We start from the raw sequence: 24,328 nt of genomic DNA on the forward strand, positions 1-24,328 counted from the left end.
ATCATTACAGGTGAGTATAAAGGTTGACAGGGCAGACAAAAGATGAGACGGCACACTACCACCCCTACCCCATGTCTACCGCCCGGGGTCTTTGGGCACGGCCACCCACACATACTCCGCCCACCCTGGTCCTGAATCCCCATGTCTAGTTGTGATCAGCCCTATGAATGCCAATCCTCACTGACTGAACTGGTTGACATCATTTGTTTGTCCCCAGTCACCGCCGACCTCCCGCAGCTTTTCATCTATTCCTCATCAATCACCTGTTCCCTCCTCCTCTCCATCCTTTTGCCTTTCTCGTCCTTATTCGCTTTTAATCACCCTTCTTCTCCCTCTCAATTCCTTTCCTTCCTTCCTCCTCTACTACTTCCATGAGGGAGGGAGGGAGGAGGGAGGTCCATGGTGGCCGGATAAGTATTTTTGGTCGTGGGTCACAAACTAAGGCACTCTACCCCCCCACACACACACAGTTTTACAAGTTATTACAGGACATTTTTACGTACGAGCAGGACTCTTTGAACCAATACATCCCCCCCCTCCCCTTCATCCCCCCCTCCCTCACCCCGGCAACTACTATGAATTACTTATGTAAGACAGGTTGGGCCAAGGTGAGTGAAACCTAACCTAACCTAACCTAACTACCTAACCTAACCTGACCTGACCTAAACAAATGTCCCTCCTATTCTAACCTCAACTATGTGATATATTGAGGCAGACGCCGGGCCAAGGTTGGTGAGTGTGTGTGTGTGTGTGTGTGTGTGATAATGTTTAGATCATTGGGTCACAAATTCAATAACAACAACAACAACAACAACAACAACACCAACAACAACAATAATAATAACAACAATAATAATAATAATAATAACAACAATAATAACACGACTTGTAACCCTCTTGAACCCACATAACGCTGTGTACTGTATTCATTACTCGTCTACACCCCTCAGCCCTAATATACCTCAGCCCTACCTCTACCTCCAGCCCTACCTCTACCTCAGCCTACACCTCTACCTCAGCCCTACCTCTACCTCAGCCCCTACCTGCCTCAGCCCTACCTCTACCTCAGCCTACCTCTACCTCAGCCTAGTATACCTCCACCCCTACCTCTACCTCACCCCCTACCTCCTACCTCACCTCTACCTCTACCTCACCTCCCCTCACCCCTACCTCTCTACCTCTCACCTCAACCTCACCCCTACCTACCTCCCTGCCTCTACCTCACCTACCTCCCACACTCCTAGTTCACATCTCAAAGACCATTTACAGTATGCTGGTACAACTGAATACAACACCCTGGATGACGTCGACGAAATAACAAAAACACTGGATGACATCACGAGAACACCAGACTGTCAACAAACCCTGAAAACAAACAAACAAACAAACAAACAAAAACACACACAAACACACACACACAAACACACACACAAACACACACACACGCACACACACACACACACATCAGGCAGGTGGGGAGGGGCGGGGGAAGTTCCGGCCCAGACAGCCCACTAGCACTGGCCAAGAGCGAGAGTTGCCAGGAGTGAGGGGTGTGAGGGTGAGGTGAGAGCCGGTGCCAGGGAGTAACACACAAAGACAACAAAGGCGTCAAGAAACAGAGGGAGAGGAAAAAGAAGAGAGAGAGAGAGAGAGAGAGAGAGAGAGAGAGAGAGGGGGAATGTACACCTAAAGACAACAAAGGCGTTAAAATAAGCGGTGACATGTGTACGGTTCTCTTTTTCCCCTCTCTTCAGTGCCACCCATAGTGTCTCACCGTATATTTAACCTCTCTCTCTCTCTCTCTCTCTCTCTCTCTCTCTCTCTCTCTCTCTCTCTCTCTCTCTCTCTCTCTCTCTCTCTCTCTCTCTCTCTCTCTACGTGTGTGAGGGGGGGGAGCCGGATACTATCAGTAATATATATATATATATATATATATATAATAATATACATGTTGTTGCCGGGCTGCTGTTGCTGCCTCAAGCAGACCACCCTCCTCCTCCATCACCCAGGGCCGCCCTCCTCCTCTACCACCCCATGCCGTCCTCTCCTCCACCCACCCCGTGCCACCCTCCTCCTCTACCCCCGTGCCGTCCTCTCCTCCACCCACCCCGTGCCACCTCCTCCTCCACCCACCCCGTCCGTCCTCTCCTCCACCCCGTGCCGTCCTCCTCCTCCACCCACCCCGTCCACCCCCATCACAGGCCGTCCTCTCCTCCACCCACCCGTGCCACCCCTCCTCCTCCACCCACCCGTGCCACCCTCCTCCTCTACCCACCCCCGTGCCGTCCTCTCCTCCACCCACCCCGTACCCTCCTCCTCCACCCACCCCGTGCCCACCCTCCTCCTCCATCCACCCAGGGCCGCCCTCCCTATACCCACTGCCGTCCTCTCCTCCACCCACCAGTGCCACCTCTCCTCCTACCCACCCCGTGCCACCCTCCTCCTCTACCCCACCCCGTGCCGTCCTCTCCTCCACCCACCTCCTCTACCCACCCGTGCCTTCTCCTCCACCCACCCCTGCACCCTCCTCCTCTACCCACCCGTGCCGTCTCCTCCTCCACCCACCCGTGCCACCCTCCTCCTCCCACCCACCCGTGCCACCTCCTCCTCCACCCACCCCGTGCCGTCCTCTCCTCCACCCACCCCGTGCCGTCTCTCCTCCTACCCCACCCCGTGCCACCCTCCCTACCCACCGTGCCTCCTCTCCTCCACCACCCCGTGCCGTCCTCCTCCCACCCACCCGTGTCCTCTCCTCTACCCACCCCGTGCCACCCTCTCCTCTACCCACCCCGTGCCGTCCTCTCCACCCACCCGTGCCGTCCTCTCCTCCACCCACCCCGTGCCGTCCCTCCTCCACCCACCCCGTGCCGTCCTCTCCACCCACCCCGTGCCGTCCTCTCCTCCACCCACCCCGTGCCGTCTCCTCCTCCACCCACCCCGTGCCGTCCCCTCCTCCACCCACCCCGTGCCGTCCTCTCCTCCACCCACCCCGTTTATCAGCCACTGCTGCCACCCCACTCCTCTTATCACCTACTTAACAATCTTCAAACTCACTCTTCCTCACCCACCTGGCACCTCCTCCTCTCTCTCCCACAACTAGCACCTCCCCTCACTCTCTTCCCCCAACTAGCACCTCCCCTCACTCTCTCTCCACCAATAGCACCTCCCTCACACTCTCCCCAACTAGCACCTTCCTCCCCACTCTCCCCCAACTAGCACCTCCCCTCCTCCTCTCCCACAACCGCACCTCCCTCACTCTCCCACAACCAGCACCTCCCTCCCACTCTCCCTCCCACAACTAGCACCTCCCCTCCTCCTCTCTCCCACAACTCTTCCTCCCCTCCTCTCTCCCACATCTAACACTCCCTCACTCCCACAACTAGCACCTCCTCCTCTCTCTCCACAACTAGCACCTCCCCTCCTCTCTCTCCCACAACTAGCACCTCCCCTCACTCTCTCTTCCACAGCACCTCCCCTCCTCTCTCCCACAACTAGCACCTCCCCTCCTCTCTCCCACCACTAGCACCTCCCCTCACTCTCCCTGATGCACCTCCCTCACTCTCTCCCTTCTCACTCCCTCACTCTCTCCCACAACTCAGCACCTCCCCTCTCTCTCCCCTTCTTCCTCCTCACTCTCTCCCCTAACCCCCAACACCTCCCTCACTCTCTCTTCACAACTAGCACCTCCCCTCACTCTCCCCACACCTAGCACCTCCCCTCACTCTCTCCCACAACTAGCACCTCCCCTCACTCTCTCCCACAACTAGCACCTCCCCTCACTCTCTTCCACAACTAGCACCTCCCCTCACTCTCTCCCACAACTAACAACATGGATTATGCAAATATAAATTAAAAGTCATCTCTCTCTCTCTCTCTCTCTCTCTCTCTCTCTCTCTCTCAGGGTTAACAAGGGTGATATATAATACAGATTTTCTCCCAACTATAAAGTCAATGTTAAGCCAGAGAAACAACAAACAAACAAACAGAGAGAGAGAGAGAGAGAGAGAGAGCATTCTTTAGTTGGTGGGGGAGAGAGAGAGGTAGGGGAGAGAAGGGGGGAAGAGAGGAGGGGAGAAGGAGGGCAGGAGAGAGACCCTGCTCAGCTGACTGGTAATCTGTGTGCCCGTATATCCCCATGGCTTCCCTCACTCCCCCTCTCCCCTCACTCCCTCGTGGGTCAGGCAGTGATGGGAGCTGATGACTCATGCGCGACACTTGATCCTGGCTTCATCCTCCCCCTCACACTCACCCTTTTTCCCCCCACCACCACTACCAAAAGTTGCAATATATATCAACAATCTTCCCAATAGTTTTAAACTTATCATCACTACTACTGCTACTCCGAGTACTTTCCCTGATATTACTATTTTTCCTCCAGCCTCCCCCAATAGCCACTCCTTCGCCGCCATTTTATTACCTTAATATTAAATATCCTAATACATAAGTAGCTATCCTGGCTGTGTTGTTAGTTGAGCCACAGATCTATGGGGCATTCAGTGACTGTTCCCTCATAGTCAATATCTGCAACTGTTGTCTGCTTTGCAGAGCAAAGCAGACCTAAGGAGAGAGAAGGACAGTCGACATCTCAACTTCTGGGCTGCTGCTTCTGTTCGGATATCACTTCCGCGAGTCTGACATCTTGCACTTGGTCCCATCCCACCAAAGGTTGTGAACACTAGAGTGAAGCTGCCTTGATCAACGTTCTGAATTCTCTCCCCGTATGCCTTTATCGTGTCGTTCTCGTTCCTCCTGTGTGCAGCATCGAGAGCTAGGTTACGGTGACATGCGGCCATGGAATAAAAAATCCTGATGTTGAAGAAGGCTCGGGGACCAGAATCCTTGAGCACTGACGTCAACACGGGCTTCGTTGGATGTGTTTGAAGTCCTATGTTGGAAAATCTCACCGTCCAATGGAAGGAGGTTCGGTTCTACCCTGATATTACTACTACTTTCGTCACTACGGTGGAAGATGAAACCACTACTACTACTACTATTTTTTCTTTCGTCGTAGCCTCCCGCCTCCCCCAATAGCCACACCTTCGCCGCCATTTTATTACTACAACTACTATTTTTATTTAAATCTGTAATGGCCTCCAACCACCCCTTACATCTTCATCATCACAACAAACATACACCCCCCCCCCCACGTCACCCCCTCAGCATAATCAATTTATCAGTCACACACACACACACACACACACAGTAGAGGACTTTCACCTTGTTACCACCGCATTAACAACCTTGGTAACGTGATCATCATTCAGTGGTCACGCCCGCATATTAGTTCTGCTCCCCCCCTACCCGGTCCCTCTGCCCCTACTCACCCCCAGCCACAGTCCTCACCCCTAACTGCCTCCACCCACAGAGACGATAGGAACGGACACACAGGCAGACAACCTATCTACCTACCTACTTACCCTATCTACCCTGCAATTCCACCTATCTACCTGCCTATCTACCTATCACCTGCCCTATGGTCATGTGGCAGGCGCAGCCTATCCATTCAATTCTGATTTTCACCAAGCTTATATTTAGCGTATCAGAGAGAGAGAGGGCAGTGAGGCTGAGGAGGTCATTGAACTAGAAGACTTATGTCTTGTGTGTGTGTGTGTGTGTGTGTGTGTGTGTGTGTGTGTGTGTCTTGTAATGATATTATGTGTGTGTTACTAAGGCTTCAAAAGTTTGGACACAAGTACAGCTCCCAGTTAGCTAATCAGATAAGTGAGCCATAGAAAGGAAGGAAGGAAGGAAGGAAGGAAGGAAGAGAAGGAGGGAGGGATAATGATGGATGGGCCCCTTGGCTTATCTGTTACCACTAGTCATATATACATACACTTCCTGCCTTGACTGTCACTCCCTGCACACACATCCATACTCTCTCTCTCTCTCTCTCTCTCTCTCTCTCTCTCTCTCTCTCTCTCTCTCTCTCTCTCTCAGCAGCTACACCACACGCCCAACACATTATACTGTATAACGTTGCTATATCATTCTTGCTATACACTGCTATATCACTCGGACACAACACAACAATTTGCCAAGAGTGTTTGATAGATCTTTATTCTATGAGACTGAAAAATAATGATGATGATGATTTTACTTTCTCCGCATATATATATATAAACAATTTATATAGAGAGATAGCCAAATAGACAGATAGACAGACAGAGATAGACAGATAGATAGATAGACAAATAGAGATAGATAGATTAAAATGCGAAATAGAGTGGTGTGTGTGTGTGTGTGTGTGTGTGTGCCACTGCTTACAATATCAGTGTCTGGAGACGCTTCCCAATACTTCACGTGTTTGACTTGAAGCCAAAACCAATTTAATTATTTCCCTCCGACTGTTTGAGAGAGAGAGAGAGAGAGAGAGAGAGAGAGAGAGAGAGATACATATCGGGTTTCAACAGGTCGTCTGGAGAGCCAGTTAGAGCAGCTCAAATGTGTTTTTGGTGTTTGATCAGCGAGTGACCCTGACCTTGAAGGGTGTGCTGTGGGTGCCAGTAGTGCCAGGAGGGAGGATGCCAAGCTGTTGTAATTAACACACACACACACACAGAGGGATATGTGATGTGTTATACTCGTGTTCCCACCACCACAGCTGACTGACTGACTGCCTGGTGGAGGTGGCGACGACCTTGGCTTCCCCAACAGAAGGGAAAGAGAAGGACAAGTGAGAGAGGGGGAGGAGAGGGGGAGAGAGAGGGGGGAGGAGAGGGAGGTTTAACGTAGGAACATCTTTGAGAACGTGATCCCTGGCTGGTATATTTACTACTAGAGCTGCCATCATCACCTCTGTCTTCTCTACTAGGACGCCGCCACCGCCGCCCCGCCCACCCACCCAGCCAGCCACCCAGTTTCTCTCACCGCCCACCACACCACATACTACCATCCATGACCACCATCACCACTATCACCATCATTATACGTCACAACACCATCACTGTCACATCTCCACCAGCATCTTGAAGGACTCTGGGGGAGGGGGATCTGGCTAAAACTTGGGGGACGGTAAACATGTTGGGAGTCCTAGATAAAGCTTAATGAGGGGGGTGAGTGGTGAGGTGGGGGAGAAGGACTTGGAAGAGGAGGGGGAGGAGATGTCAGGACTGGGAATGCCAGGAACTCCTAGCAGGATGTGTGTGTGTGTGTGTGTGTCCTGCCGACTGACAGGGGCTGGGAAAATCACTTTGAAAGGACAGAGAGAGATACCTGAGTGTAGAGGAGGCACGTATGGTGTGGAGAAGGTAAACAACCCCCCACCCCTCCGATGTTGACTAACTGTCAGGTGCAGCATGATGGTGATGCAATTCCTATCGGCCATTGTGTACATAGTGGTCATAATGCTAAATGTCACTTCTGTAGGGTTTAATGCTGTACTTCATTCATTCACTTCACACTTACTTCATTCGACACTTCCTTCCTCTACCTTCTGCTTCACTCACCCCCCTTCCTTCCTCTACCTTCCTTCCTCTAAACCCTTTTACTTCCTCTACACCCCTTCCTTCCTCTACACCCCTTCCTTCACTTCCACCTTCCCTTCACTCCACCCCCCTCCTTCCTCTACACCCCCTTCTCCTCCCTACACCCCCCCTTCCTTCCTCTACACCCCTTCCTTCCTCTACACCCCTTCCTTCCTCACCTTCCTCACTCTACACCCCCCTTCCTTCCTCTGCCCTTCCTCCACCCCTTCCTTCACTCTACACCCCCTTCCTTCACTCTACACCCCTCTTCCTTCACTCTACACCCCCTTCCTTCACACCTACACCTTCCTTCATCATCCACCAGTAGGCAGGTGTGTGGGCTGACCTCATCATCCCAGGAAGTCGTAACCTCCGACTCTATTTCAACCATCCCGCTAATGGACGCCAGAGGACCTAATGCTTTCTCCTGAGTTGCGAGTCATTTTCTCTCTGTTATATATGAGTCGACTCAAAAGAGGAGAGGGTCTTACTCACAGGGACTCTCAGCTCACAAAGTAACAACGAAGACAAAAATGCAATCATCAACAATAATAATAATAATATGATGATGATGATGAATCCCTTATGACCTATGAATGACCCCAACTTTGACCCCTGACCTACTTTTTGACTCCCGGGAATAAGTCAAAATTAACCCGGTTCAGCATCTCGGGAATGGAGGAGTTTTTTTTAGTTTAACAAATTTATTGGCAGAGCTTGTAGTACAGTTTGCCTATTCTGAGTAATTCAGTCAGGTCTTGACACTGAGGGTGGTATCACTTCTCACTGTCACGCAGGACAGAGGTTCACACACAAAGAAATACATCATATTCATTAACAACTATAAATGTAGAGGTCAGATTCATATGGATAATGTCACTGTTCACTGCCATGCAGGACAGAGGTTCGTACACAAAGAGTTGCATCATATTCATTGACAGTACATATACATATATGTAAACACACACACACACACACACACATATACATACATATACGTATATACATACACATATACATGTACACGTACATATACATGCACACACGCACACATACATACATATACGTCGGTCAGATTCATGTGGGTAATGTCACTGTTCACTGCCACGCAGGACAGAGGTTCGTAAACAAAGAATGCATCATATTCATTGACACTATATATAGGTCAGATTCATGTGGGTAATGCCACTGTTCACTGCCACGCAGGACAGAGGTTCGTACACAAAGAAGGAAATACATCACATTCACCAGCAGCATATATATGTCAGTGGATCACATACATTGGAGTCATATTCTAATTGAAGACTAATCAGTGTGGGCTAGCAAATTTGGGATAAACAGCAAGAATGTCCTCAAGCACACCTGATTCAATGAAGTAATTACAGAATGGAGGAGAGAGGAGAGAGACGGGAGATGAGGAAAGGGAGAGGAAGGTGAGAAGAGAAGGGGAGGAGGGGGAAGGGGGGAAGGGGGGAGAGGGGTTTAAAAATTAGATTCCCTGTCGCAATTTGTCGCCAACCACACCACCGTTCCCGACCATCCTCATGAACACACACACACACACACACACACACACACACACACAAGATAACAGCATCACCTTTGTACCTTCACTAATTACAGGTAGACTCACATTACTATCAAACACCTGTGTCATTTTCATCCTACGAATCACACAACATTAATTGGACTTACCACCAATTACCAACGGCATAATGACGACTTACAAACTTGAGCCTTACCTTGTTAATTACAGCATGGTCATTAATTACACCTGTCTCTCACCTTTCATTCGATAAATTATATATAATTATTTGAGCTTTACCGAGTGTTTAAGAATTATTTAGTGGGAAGTAATGAAGAGGGAGATTAATTAGTTTGAAAAGGTAAAAAGGTGGGTGAGGGGGAAGGGGATAGGGGGGTAGAGATACAACAGGTATGAACTGGCTCTGAATAACTGCGTCTGATTCGTTCGCCCATGTTTTGTTTTTGACTGGGACTCGTCTCTCATTGGTTTGGGAGGGAATCAGCCAGCCAATCAGACGCCATCACCCCTGTCGTTGGAGAACCTGTTTTAATGTCATTCAAATCTCGTAAGTGAACACACACACACACACACAGAGCACTAGGGAACACTCACCTTGTACACCTGGCCGTAGGTTCCATTGCCAACGACCTCAATCAAGTCGAAGATTCCAGCTGGATCCTGTAAAACACAAGACATAACACGTTAATATTATAGTACAACAGGTGTAGGTACTGAATTAATGTACTCAGCGAGAATCAATGTACTCAGCGAGAGAGGGAATTAATGTAATCAGCGGCCTTATCAACACCTCCCCCTCAAGTCCACCTGACCTTTTAACCCACCTGGCCCTTTAGCTCACCCGGCCCTTTAGCTCACCTGGCCTTTTAACCCACCTGGCCCTTTAGCTCACCTGGCCCTTTAACCCACCTGGCCCTAGCTCACCTGGCCTTTAACCCACCTGACCTTTAACCACAGCGCTAACCCACCTGACCTTTAACCCACAGCCCTTTAACCCACCTGACCCTTCTCACGGCCCTAACCCACCTGACCCTTTAACCCACCTGGCCCTTCTAATGGCCCCAACCTGAAGCTGGTCGACTCCCCATCATCTACTAACCTAACCAAGGGATGTGGTTAGGTTAAGATCGAGACAGGTAAACGGCATGACAGGTTAGGTTAGGTCAGGGGACAGAAACGACATGACGGTTAGGTTAGGTCAGGGACGAAAACAACAGATGGGTTAGGTTAGGGTCAGGGACAGAAACATGACAGGTTAGGTTAGGGTCAGGGACAGAAAACGACATGACAGGTTAGGTTAGGGTCAGGGACGAGAAACAGCATATGATTAGGTTAGGGTCAGGGGACGAAACGACATGACGGGTTAGGTTAGGGTCAGGGGACAGAGCAACATGACGGGTTCGGTTAGGGTCAGGGGACAGGGAAACGACATGACGGGTTAGGTTAGGGTCAGGGGACGGAAACGACATGACAGGTTAGGTTAGGGTCAGGGGACGAAACGGCATGGCGGGTTCGGTTAGGGTCAGGGGACGGAAACGACATGACGGGTTAGGTTTGGGGACGGGACGGGAAACGACATGACGGGTTAGGTTAGGGTCAGGGACGGAAACGGCATGGCGGGTTCGGTTAGGGTCAGGGGACGGAAACGACATGACGGGTTAGGTTAGGGTCAGGGGACGGGAAACGACATGACGGGTTAGGTTAGGGTCAGGGGACGGAAACGACATGACAGGTTAGGTTAGGGTCAGGGACGGAAACGGCATGGCGGGTTCGGTTAGGGTCAGGGGACGGAAACGGCATGACGGGTTAGGTTAGGGTCAGGGACGGAAACGACATGACAGGTTAGGTTAGAGGTCAGGGACGAGGAAACGACATGACGGGTTAGGTTAGGGTCAGGGGACGGGAAACGACATGACGGGTTAGGTTAGGGTCAGGGACAGGGAAACGGCATGACGGGTTAGGTTAGGTTGCATACTTATCAGGTGAATTAATATGTGAGTGTCTAAATCATCAAATGCCCGCCATCTTGACCAGTCACCCCCTAGTGGAGACGGCCTTGGATCTCGGCTTTGCGTCCTCCTACTCACACCCTCAACAGACGCCATTCATGAGAGCCACTATCTCCTCCCCCCCTGACGTAATACCACTTAGACACAACCTGCCCCATCACTCCCCTGACGTAATTAACACCACTTAGACACAACTACCCACATCACCTCCCCTGACGTAATTAACACCACTTAAACACAACCTGTACCCCATCACCTCCCCTGACGTAATTAACACCCTTAGACACAACCTACCCCCATCACCTCCCCTGACGTAATTAACACCACTTAGACACAACCTGTACCCCATCACTCCCCTGACGTAATTAACACCACTTAGACACAACCTGTACCCCCATCACCTCCCCTGACGTAATTAACACCACTTAGACACAACCTGTACCCCATCACCTCCCCTGACGTAATTAACACCACTTAGACACAACCTGTACCCCCATCACCTCCCCTGACGTAATTAACACCACTTAGACACAACCTGTACCCCCATCACCTCCTGACGTAATTAACACCACTTAGACACAACCTGTACCCCATCACCTCCCCTGACGTAACTAACACCACTTAGACATCAACAGACACAACCTGTACCCCATCACCCCCTGACGTTAACACCCTTAGACACAACCTGTACCCCATCACCACGTAATTAACGACACAACCTGTGCCCCCATCACCCCTGACGTAATTAACACCACTTAGACACAACCTGTACCCCCATCACCCCCCTGACGTAATTAACACCACTTAGACACAACCTGTACCCCATCACCCCCTGACGTAATTAACACCATAGACCTCACTGTACCCCATCACCTCCCCTGACGTAATTAACACCACTTAGACACAACCTGTACCCCATCACCCCCTGACGTAATTAACACCATGACGTACCCCATCACCTCCCCTGACGTAATTAACACCACTTAGACACAACCTGACGTAATTAACACCACTTAGACACAACCTGTACCCCATCACCTCCCCTGACGTAATTAACACCACTTAGACACAACCTGTACCCCCATCACCCCTGACGTAATTAACACCACTTAGACACAACCTGTACCCCATCACCCCCCTGACGTAATTAACACCACTTAGACACAACCTCCCCCATCACCTCCCCTGACGTAATTAACACCACTTAGACACAACCTGTACCCCCATCACCCCCCCTGACGTAATTAACACCACTTAGACCTCACCTGTACCCCCATCACCCCCCGACCCTCACCAAGTGTATCAAACAGTTGCGGGAGGGGGGAGGGGGGGAGGGGGGCAATTAAATGCTGTCTTTAAAGTGCAGTGTCTGTCTATCTGTCTGTCGGAGTGGGCGGAGCGACGTCGAAGTGGGCGGGGTGACGTCGGAGTGAGTTAGGTTAGGTTAAGGAAGGGGGGGTAGGGTGGGGGTGGCAGAGAGAGTCAAAGCAAAGTTCACAAAAGAGGGAAAAGCCGACACAGACAGACAGAGATTTGGATTGATGACGGACGGATGGACGGACGGACGGATTTGGATGGATTTGACGGAGAGACAGACAGACAGACAGACAGACAGACAGACAGACAGACAGACAAACAGAAACAAGGGGTCGAACCAGGCGGGAGACGGGAAAACACTCTAAAATAGAAAGTTGTAGAGGAAAGGGAGGGGAGAGAGGGGGAGAAAGGGGGGATGGTTTTTAAGGAAAGGGTGGGGAGGTAAGGATTCTCTCCCCTACACACACACACACACACACACACACACACACACATACACACAAGGGGTCGGGTGAAACTCAACAAGTGTTACACAAATCCACATGACGTCACCAAGGCATTTTCGATAGCAGTGGGGAAAATATAACAATCCCCAGACACTGGAGGCCGGATTTAACCTGAGGAGGGGGGGGAGAAGGGGGGGAGGGGGGAGAAGGGGGGAAGTTAAAGTAGGATAGGTTAGGGGAGAGAGGGGAGGGAGGGAGGAAGAGTTAAAGTAGATAGAAGGTTGGGAGAGAGAGAGAGAGAGAGAGAGAGAGGTAGAGAGAGAGAGTTATGTGTGGTGGTGTGGTGGTAGTAGTATATATGACTGTATGTGATTTTGTGGTGTAAGACAGACAGAGCAGACAGACAGACAGACAGACAGACAGACAGACAGACAGACAGACAAACAGACACACGAGCTACAGGATGGTGGGTAATACCGAGCTGGGCCTCAACACCCCACCACTCAGCTACACACCCCACCACCACCACCACCACTCAACAACCAACAACCACAATAACAACCCTCAACCACCACCATCACTACCACCACCACCACTCAACAACCACACAATAATTACACCTCAACCACCACCATCATCACCACCACCACCACTCAACAACCAACAACCACAATAACAACCCTCAACCACCACCATCACTACCACCACCACCACTCAACAACCAACAACCACAATAACACCCCTCAACCACCACCACCACCACTCAACAACCGCAATAACAATAACACCCCTCAACTACCACCATCAATCACAACAACAAACACGTGACCAAAAAGCACAACAAACTAGCTGTACCTTCTATGTAATGAACCCCTAATGGTACAAACAAAAACAATTACATTAAGATACAAAAAGGTCAAAGGTCAATTACGAATTCCCTTTTAACCTCGAGTCTGCAAGTCACATTAAAGGCATATTTTACCTCCTGTGCCAATGATCAACCTAATCCACCCCTCTTAACCCAACCCAACTTAACCTAACCTAACCCAACCTATCCCCCAGGTAGCTAATTTACAGGTGATCCCATATACCCTCGAGACAGGTAACCCCATCTGGCCTGCACGTACAAGCCAGTCAGCAGCCAAGCCAGTCAGCAGCCAAGCCAGTCAGCAGCAAAGCCAATCAGCAGCCAAGCCACCCTATTGAGCGGAGTTTCTATCATATGAATTTATTGAACACAAATTGGGAATATCAATGGCGCTCGGGCTGCTACCAGACTCTAAGGAGTGAGTAGGGAGAGGGGAGGGAGGGAAGGGGGGAGGGGAGGGGAGGGGGAGGGAGGGGAGGGGAGGGGAGGGGAGGGGAAGGGGGAGGAAGGGGAGAAGGGAGAGGGAGGGAGGGGAGGAGGGGAGGGAGGGAGGAGGGAGGGAGGGAAGGGGAGGAAGGGGGGGGATGTGGGGAAGGGGGAGGGAAGGGGGGGGAGGGAAGGAGGGGAGGGAGGAGGGGAGGGAGGGAGGGAGGGAGGGGAGGGAGGGAGGAGGGGAGGAAGGGAAGGGGAGGGAGGGGAGGGGAGGAGGAGGGAGATGAGGGAGAAGAGGACGATGGGCACCTCTGAAGGAGCCAGGTTGGGGGGAGGGGAAGTATGAGGAAGGGAAGGATGGGAGGAGTGTAAGGGGAGCAGAATAAGGAAGGTGTAGGCGGGGGAGGGCCTGTTGGTGGTGAGCACCGGGGAGCGTGGTGGTGGTACTAGGGGAGCGTGGTGGTGGTACTAGGGGAGCGTGGTGGTGGTACTAGGGGAGCGTGGTGGTAGCGTCCGTGGTAACCTTGACAACCATTATTGTTCATCTGAGCCACCACGAGTGAGTCATGAGCCACCGCCGCCGTCCTCCTGTTGTAGTGGTAGTAGTTGTAGTAGTGGTGGTGGTGGTGGCCGCATGTCACCGTAACCTAGCTCTCGATGCTGCACATAGGAGGAACGAGAACGACAAGAGAAGGGCATATGGGGAGAGAATTCAAACGTTGATCAAGGCAGCTTCACTCCTCTAGTGTTCACAACCTCTGGTGGGATGGGACCAAGTGCAAGATGTTTCTACGCCAGACTCGCGGAGTTGATCTCCGAACAGAAGCAGCAGCCCAGAAGTTATGTTACAGCCTGGATGAGATGTCGACTGTCTTTCTCTCTCCTTCGGTCGGCTTTGCTCTGCCTTAGGGGAACGAGAGCTTCTGCCCCAACTCCGACAACTGCTGCAGATATTGACTATGAGGCTACAGTCACTGAATGCCGCATAGATCTGCGGCTCAACTAATTTAACACAGATAGGATAGCTTCTTATGTATTAGGATATTTAATATTGAGGTAAATAAATGGTGGCGAAGGTGTGGCTATTGGGGGAGGATGGAGGCCATTATATTAAAAAAAAAAGTAGTAGTAGTAGTAGCAGTAGTAGTAGTGGTGATGGTGGTTGTAGCCGCTGGGAAACTCATCACCACGCCAATCACCCACCACCATCACCACTACTACCACCATCAAGCAACAACCACCACTACTACTACTACTACTACTACTACTACTACTACTACTACTACTACTACTACTACTACTACCACCACCACCAACCATTCACCACACCACTACCCACACCAACAACCATCACTACTAACAACAAACACTAACAACTACCACCACTACCACCATCACAACAACAACAACAATCATCACCAAGCAATAAACCCCTCAGTTAGTCACCCAGCAGAGCAACAGCTGGATAGGTTCACACTTCTCCCTGACCCCCCAACACAAACACGCCGGCACTGTACTCAACATGGACGTGTTCTCTCCCCAATCACACTTGGAGAATACACACTCCTTTTCTTCTGGGGTAATGAGTGAGTGAGTGAATGAATGTAGCAATCAAGATTGTAACTACACACACACACACACACACACACACACACACACACACACACACACACACACACACACACACACACCACACACACACACACACACACCACACACACACACACACACACACACACACACACACACACACACACACACACACACACACACACACACACACACACACACACACACACACACACACACACACACACACACACACAGGTCACTCTCAAGTCTTTCTCTCAGTCACATGATAACTGTTGCTTGCTCTTCCCTATCTACCCACCCACGTCTTTCCTTCATCAGCTCTCAAGGGTTGTTACTGCTCTCGTTAGTCGGGTTAAAATACGGTAGTTAATCATACGGGTATATACATGTGTTTACTTCACTCATACGGTAGTAGTAGAAATAAAAATAAAGTGGCCTCCAGCCTCCCCCAATAGCCATTCCTTCGCCACCATTTTATTACCTTAAAATTAAATATCCTAATACATAAGTAGCTATCCTATCTGTGTAAATTAGTTGAGCCGCAGATCTATGAGGCATTCAGTGACTGTTGCCTCATAGTCAATATCTGCAACTGTTGTCGGCTTTGGGGCCGATGCTCTCGTTCTCCTGAGGCAGAGCAAAGCCGACCTAAGGAGAGAGAAGGACAGTCGACATTTCATCCAGGCTGTAACATAACTTCTGGGCTGCTGCTTCTGTTCGGAGATCACCTCATAGGTCCAGACAAAACAAACAAAGAAACATCCGGATGTGAAACTAATAATTGCGTTAAGAAACGAATGGTTGGATAATTAGGGAGTGGGTGGGGGAGGGAAGGGAGTGGTGGGGGAGGGAGGGGAGTGGTGGGTGGGGGAGGAAACAGGGGTGGGGGAGGGATGTGGTGGGGAGGGATGTGGGTGGGGAGGGAGGGGAGGGTGTGGGGTGGGGAGGAAGTGGTGGGGGAGGGAGGGAAATGGTGGGGTGGGGGAGGGAGGGAGTGGGTGGGTGGGGAGGGAGGGAGGCGGTGGGGTGGGGAGGGATGTGGTGGGGGGAGGAGGTTGAAGGGGGGAAGGGGGTGTTATGTAGGGGCTGTGTGTGGGGACAGGAAGAGGAAGAGAGTTGTGTATGGGAGGGGGAAGGAGAGGGAAATGGGGTTACGTGTATGTATGGGGAAGGAGATGAGAGGAAGAGGGAGGAGAGGGAGAAGGAGGAAAAGGAAAGAAAGGGAGGAGGAGGCAGGAGAGGAGGATTGTGTACAACCCCCCCACCCCACGCTGGCGACGTCATCAACCAGCCTTGAGGAACACCTGCCACGCCTGACACACGCCCCCCACGGCTCACCATCCCATCCTCCAGATTCCTCCCCATCATCACCACCCTCCTCCTCTTCAACCCAACAACCACACCACAAGCCCTCCATCCCAACCACCATCACCAAACTATTCACTCTGTATAGTACTGAAGTCACCACCACCACAACAAACACACACACACACACTTGTTGGAACGCCGAGAGGACAGCTGAGAGGAGGAGAGTCTGTGGGGAGGGGGGGAGTAAGGGGAGGGGGAGTAAGGGGAGGGGGAGCAAGGGGGGAGGGGGAGTAAGGGGAGGGGAGTAAGGGGGAGTAAGGGGAGGGGAGTAAGGGGGGAGGGGGGGAGGGGGGAGGTGGCGGCCAACAGACTATGAGAGGAAGAGAGAAGAGGAGGAAGCCAACATACTATGGAGAGTGTGAGAGGGGGGGCAGGGGAGGAGGTCAACACACAGACTCATAAGGTAATAAGAACACTTCATCACACTCACTCACCACCACACACTCACACACTCACTCACTACTCACTACTCACACACACACACACACACACACACACACACACACGATTGTAAATTCCCCAAAAGGTTAGCACGTTTCCCCCTACCCTCTCCTCACCCTCTGCCCAATATAATATAGATTAGGTTAGGTTAGTGTCTCGTTATGTTAGAATAGGAAGCCTAATCTTCAGGTGACATAAGGTGCAGGGGTGTGTAATCTTCAGGTGACATAAGGTGTAGGGGTGTGTAATCTTCAGGTGAGATAAGGTGTAGGGGTGTGTAATCTTCAGGTGACCCCAGACTGGACCGTAACAAGAAGAGTCTCTCACTTAACCAATTCCAGGAAGTATATTGAAGTGAATGTCTTTGAACACCCTGACTCAGATGGCCTCCACCTGGCCCTCGCGTGTGTGTGTGTGTGTGTGTGTGTGTGTGCGTGTGGCGGGATGACCAGTGGTGAGGAGAGTGAGTAAAGATGAAGATATGGGAGGTGAGGTAAAAACAGAGAGAGAGAGAGAGAGAGAGAGAGAGAGAGAGAGAGAGAGAGAGAGGGCGTCGTCATAGGGGTTCGAGGAGTGTGGGAGGGTGTTTCCAGGAAGGTAGCGAACGTACCCTAACCAGACGACCAACATGATGTGGTGATAGTGGTGTGGTGTTAGTGTGGTGATGTGGTGTGGTGTGGAGCATCAACCTACCTAACTAAACTAACCTAACCCTCCCTCCATTGTAGATATTGAAGGGGAATGTCTCACCACCAGGAAATGTATCACACAACTTTCTCACTCACACACACAGCTGAGAGAGAGAGAGAGAGAGACCCAGCCATGTTTACAGTCCACTAATAAAAGCCAAGGTCTACATTATAGAGACCTTGGTAAGTAGGAGCCGCGATACACCCCAACCTGCTGCTGCTGGAAGGACGCTGGCGGGACACGAGAGAAGCAAGCAGCTGGACAGATAAAAGATAACAACATATCGGGGTTCAAGCTGCTGCTGAACGAGGATAAGATAAGGGGGGGGGGAGGAACGCGTGAGGGACAGAGGCGTTACCTTATCGTAACTTAAGCTCCCCCTCACCTGACGGAACCAAACTTAATCTAAAGATATCGAAGCCTAGTTAATTTTAAGCTTGATCTATTTCAAGCTTAATTAATTTTAAGCTTGATCTATTTCAAGCTTAATTAATTTTAAGCTTGATCTATTTAAGCTTAATTAATTTTAAGTTTAATTTTATTTTAAGCTTGATGTATTTAAAGCTTAATAACTCGAACCACCTGTATAACATTGAACCTAACCTAACCTTAACTAACATCCCTTTCAACACAACAACAGGTCTGTACCAAAACAAATAGAGACTTAAACACGAGATAAGCAAACAAAACATCAAACAAACAAACACAAAAACTCGATGAATATACACACACATAAATATAGCCAAGACATATAGTATAGATATACCAGAAATATATCACATGTACTGAATATACCCGGGTTGAGAGGCAATACACCCACCCCACCCCACCCCCTCCACCCACACCATTATGCAACCTGGAGTTAGTCAGGAAATAACGCGTTACATTCCGAGAAACATGTTAAAGACACGATTTAAAACACAACTGGTTCTTTTAAAGCCTCTTAACTACGGGAAGTTGTTGACACCTAAACTAGATACCCAATTACGTTGGAAGAGTAGAGGGGGAGGAGGTAGGGGGGGTAGGGGGTTCGGTATACTGGTGGAATATTTCAAAGCTATAAGGGTTCAAATCTGGGTTCAAATGTGTTCAGGTCATGTCAGGTCAAATCAGGGGTTCAACACACATCCTCTGCCCCCCCCCCATTATATAACATTAGCTAAGGTACCACTCACAGCTGGGTGAGCTAGGAGACACTGCACCCAAGAAACGAAATCATCAACAGCCCTTAAAAGCCCCCAACAGCCTTTAACAGACCCAACAGCCCTTAGCGTAGGTAGGAAGCATGTAATGAGCGGTGTTATCTCTGGGTCTCAGCTGTCCCCAACAACCTAGCTGATAATACCGTATGACGTCACTCGTTATCAGGTGTAGCTCGAATTAAAACCCCTCTGACACACACACACAGTTTCGTCACCGTGTACATCTATACTAAGAACGTGGAATGTTAGGTTAGATTATCAAACTAGCCAACCCAACATAAGAACATAAGAACATAAGAAAGTGGGATACTGCAGGAGGCCGACTGGCCCATACAGGGCAGATCCCTTTCACACCCATCCCAGCACTTCCATGTGCCTATCCAACTTCGTCTTGAAGCTCCCCAGCGTCCCCGATCCTACTATAGCACTCGGTAGCCTATTCCACATATCCACAACTCTATTACCAAACCAGTGCTTGCCTATATCCCTTCTGAATCGGAATTTATCTAATTTAAAGCCATTTGTTCTAGTTATTTCGTTATTACTGAGCTTCAGAACATCTTCCATTTTACCCTTGTTAATCCCACTTACCCACTTGAACACCTCTATCATATCTCCCCTAACTCTACGCCTCTCTAATGAATGTAAGCCTAAGCTTTTCAGTCTTTCTTCATATGGAAGGTTTCTAATATTATGGATCATTTTGTCATTCTTCTTTGTACTCTCTCCAAAGAATCTATGTCCATTCTATAATAAGGACACCAGAATTGAACCGCATAATCCATGTGTGGCCTCACTAATGCTAGGTAAAGTTTCAAGATAACGTCAGCAGTTCTGTTACTCACAGACCTAGATATGAACCCAAGAATCCTGTTTGCCTTGTTGCGAACGCTAATACATTGTTTCCTAGGTTTCAAGTCGTTGCTAACAAATACACCTAGATCTTTTTCACAAACTGAGTTTTCTATTTCCGTGTTACCTAGTTTATACTTAACGTTTGTATTCGTCTTCCCTATCTGTAGTACCTTGCATTTATCAGTATTAAAATTCATTTGCAAAATGAGCTGTTCTTATCCCCTGTCACAGCAGAGGGATTACTGGCCATCATAAAAATATCCAAAGATGCAGCAGCAGGCGAAGACAATATACCAATGAGCATCATTAAGAAAGTAGCCCACTTATCACTACCTGTTCTCCTACATATTTGTAACTCTTCCTTCACGTTCCGGATAAACTGAAAATTGCTAAAGTTCACCCGGCATATAAAAAAATCTGGGGACAAAGGTCTCTACAAGAATTACCGCCCCATATCAGTCCTCCCAGCCTTGAGTAAGATACTGGAGAAGCTAGCATGTAGTAGACTAAATTCCTTCTGCAGTGCCAATAACATCTTTACAGACTCCCAGTTTGGATTTAGAGCTAGAAGGTCGACTGAGAGTGCTCTACTATCCTTTACTAATGACATCTTAAATTCTTCCTTGAGATAAATGTATAGTATATATCAGGTGCCTAAAAGAGAGCTCAGGTTCTCAACTGGTTCAGCCATGTTAATATTGTTATTATTATCCACTCTGTATCTGTGTTTTTCTGGCTAAATAAACTGTTTCAATTCAGACTAGTACATAGCCGTACAGGAAACAAAAGCCAACGGGGAAGCGCAGTGCGAGAGTGGAGATAAAAGCGATGTGAGGTAAGAATGATGACAACTGACCCAAGTATAAAGGTACAACAATCCCAACACACTCTTAGGTTAGGTTGGGTTATGGACAGAGAGTGTGTGGCGGCAGCAACAATTAACACCTGGGTCAGCTTCAGGGAGGGCAGGGGGGTGGGGGAAGAAGAAGAGGAGAAGGAGGAGGAGGATGACAGAGGACCACCCCGAGTTGAGTTAGTGAAGGGATGGGATGGGGGGGTGAGGAAGATGTGGCACGCTATTGATTGTACCTGGTATTGGCGTTATCACTGATGCCTGGAGTCTGAGTCACCTACCACACAGCCACCCCTACCCTGTCATTACCACTACCACCCCTCCTGTCATTACCACTACCACCCCCTGTCGTACCTACCACCCCCCTGTCATTACCACTACCACCCCTCCCTGTCATTACCACTACCACCCCCTGTCATTACCACTACCACCCCCCTCCCATAATAAATTACCACTACCACCCCTGTCATTACCACTACCACCCCTCCTGTCCACATTACACTACCACCCCCTCTATCATTACCACACAACCCTAGTCATTACCAAAATCATTACTATCCCCTACCCACTATCACCACCTACCCACCTCCTGCTATTACCAATAAGCAACACCCCCCCATCACCACTCCATAAACCCTACCACTAACACCACCACTACTACTACTACCACCACCACTACCACCACCCCCCTACCACTGCCACTACTAGGATTACTCAACACTGTCAAGCATGAGTCAGAAGGCCGAGAGAGAGAACTTAACTAACCTAACCCAAGTCACCGACCCTCCTTACCCATACAGACACCCCGCCCCCCCCCCACCTCTTTCAACAGTAAACAATTTATAGCGACACACACACACACACACACACTATACAAGACTGATAATATTGACGCGGTCGAGTGCTTCAAGTATCTCACCAAAGGGTCTCTGATTAAAGGTCCTTACAAATCACCAAAATAACAACACAATACTAAGGTAGAATGAGGGGCGACCTGATAGGGGTGTATAAGTGGAAGTCAGGGCTAAACAAAGGGGACATTACAAAGGTACTCAAACTATCCAACCAGGAGCGAACTCGTAACAATGGTTTTAAATTAGACACATTTAGATTTAGGCGTGAAATAGGTAAACACTGGTTTGGAAACAGAGTAAATGGATGAATGGAACAAGTTACCAAATATCATCATTAACTCGAATACGCTGAATAGCTTCAAACATAGGTTGGATGCTTATATGAGCAATAGGGGTTGGGTGTAAACGGGACTGCCCAGTATGAACCAATAGGCCCGCTGCAGTTTCCTCCATTCTTGTTCTTATGGTAAGAATATCATGGCGTTAACGACCTATATACCGAGTAGTTAGTTAATTACTTAGATAGTTAGGACACTTTAACAGCAGCGGGACAGACAGACAGACAGACGGTAGAGCACATTGACATAATAAAGGGGGCATTTATTATGAGATTTTAGCCATTAGGAAAACAAAAAAAAGGTGTTTACAATAAAGATATAATTATTTACTCATTTATTTCTACTTCTGGCTTTTTTTTCTTCATTATCTTGAAAGGTTTGGGACGTATAAATAAGGTGAAGAAAAATGAAGAAAAAATTAAGACACATTCATTAATTACTAACAGGTGAGATATAGGTAAGGTTGTGAGGCGAAGTGAGTCGTGTGTGATTTTCATGGCCAACTTTTCAGTATTTTTGGTTTAGAGGAAATATAGTGACTCAAGTTCATGGCCACCTCTTCTCTCACTGCTAAACGGCGAATGATTAACTGTAATCCTAATAGACCCGACCCTAACCTAATCCACCCGGACCTACCTTAACCCGCCCCCCCCCCTCCAACTAGCGTCAGGGGTGGTTAAATCGATAGGTAAAAGAAGCTGGGAGATAGTTTGTTCTTCAGATGATCCGGAATATGTGAGCAGAGACAGGACGGGAGCCAGGGGCAGAATTGAGGGCAGGGCAGGGGGTAGGGGCAGGGGGTGGGGAGTAGGGGCTGGGGTAGAGGTGAGAACTTAAAAGTATAAACAGGGTAGAGAGGCAGGGGTAGAAACAGGAGTGGGGTGGGGTGAGGCAGGTGGGGGCAGGGGTAGAGCAGGGGTGAGGGGCAGGGCAGGCCTTCCACCTCCTCCAGTGACCACCACACCATATACCCCACCCAGACGGTGTGGCCTTGCCTTCCTCACTGCTAGGATCAAGTGGAAGATGTGTGAGAGGTGAGGGAGGAAATTAAGACAAGGAGAGGGGGGGCATACCAACTAGTGAGGGTGGTGTGAGAGGTGAGGCAGCCAACCACACACGAGATGAAGGGTGAGAGGGGAGGAATGGAGAGTGAGGTAGGGATAGCCAGCACGTGTGAGGGAGGCGCATGCGTCACCACCTCCTCCTCCTCCCGCTTGTTGAGTCAGTCGGGGATAACCCATCACACGAGTCATCTTCTCTCTCTCTACCACCACACCACACCACACCACACCTCACCTCACCACACCACACCTTACCGCACCACACTACACTATACCACATCACACCTCACCACACCGCACCACACTACACCACACCTAACCGCACTACACCACATCACACCTCACCACACCTTACCGCACTACACCACATCACACCTCACCACTATACCACACCTCACCACACCTTACCGCACTACACCACATCACACCTCACCCACACCACTATACCACACCTCACACACCTTACCCTTTCACCACATCACCCTCACCACACCGCACCACACTACACCCACACCTCACCACACAGTCATCCTTAGGTTGGGTTATGGTGTAGTGGGACTAGACAAATAATCTCAAAAATTCAGACAGTTAAGACTCACACAAGCAGGACACACACACACACACACACACACACGCACGCACGCACGCACGCACACACCAAAATCGACAACGAGTGAGGCAGGCGCTCTCAAACACACACCCAGGCCCCAACACAAAAGCCCCACAACTACGTCAACAAACAAACAAACAAACAAACAAAACATAAAAGTTCATTGTTCCATTGAGTGTGTTGACCACTTTGTATAATAAGGCAAATTAATAATAATACTTCCCACACTGACGGGCAATGAGAGAGAGGAGAGGGGGAGGGGGGTGTGGCAGGCAGACAGGTGACAATGGCCCAGTTATGATAGTGGTATGAATTACACGTTGGCACTCTAGTTTAAACCACCCGCTGTTAAGGGGGAGGGGAAGTCAGGAGGGGTGTGGTA

The 24,328-nt window shown here is 49.7% G+C and overlaps 1 protein-coding gene across 14 annotated transcripts in view; it reads right to left on the reverse strand.

Moving 5' to 3' along the window:
• LOC121875834 (serine/threonine-protein kinase mig-15-like) overlaps positions 1-24,328 on the reverse strand; it is a 102,801-nt gene that overhangs the window by 61,981 nt on the left and 16,492 nt on the right. For all 14 annotated transcript variants that reach the window (XM_042380536.1, XM_042380543.1, XM_042380540.1 and 11 more), the window contains exon 2: positions 9,604-9,669. In XM_042380536.1, coding sequence (XP_042236470.1) covers positions 9,604-9,669 — 66 coding nt within the window. The remainder of the gene's footprint in view (positions 1-9,603; positions 9,670-24,328) is intronic.

The sequence above is a fragment of the Homarus americanus genome, unplaced genomic scaffold (assembly GCF_018991925.1).
Source record: "Homarus americanus isolate GMGI-L3 unplaced genomic scaffold, GMGI_Hamer_2.0 scaffold10188, whole genome shotgun sequence".
Taxonomy (NCBI): domain Eukaryota; kingdom Metazoa; phylum Arthropoda; class Malacostraca; order Decapoda; family Nephropidae; genus Homarus; species Homarus americanus.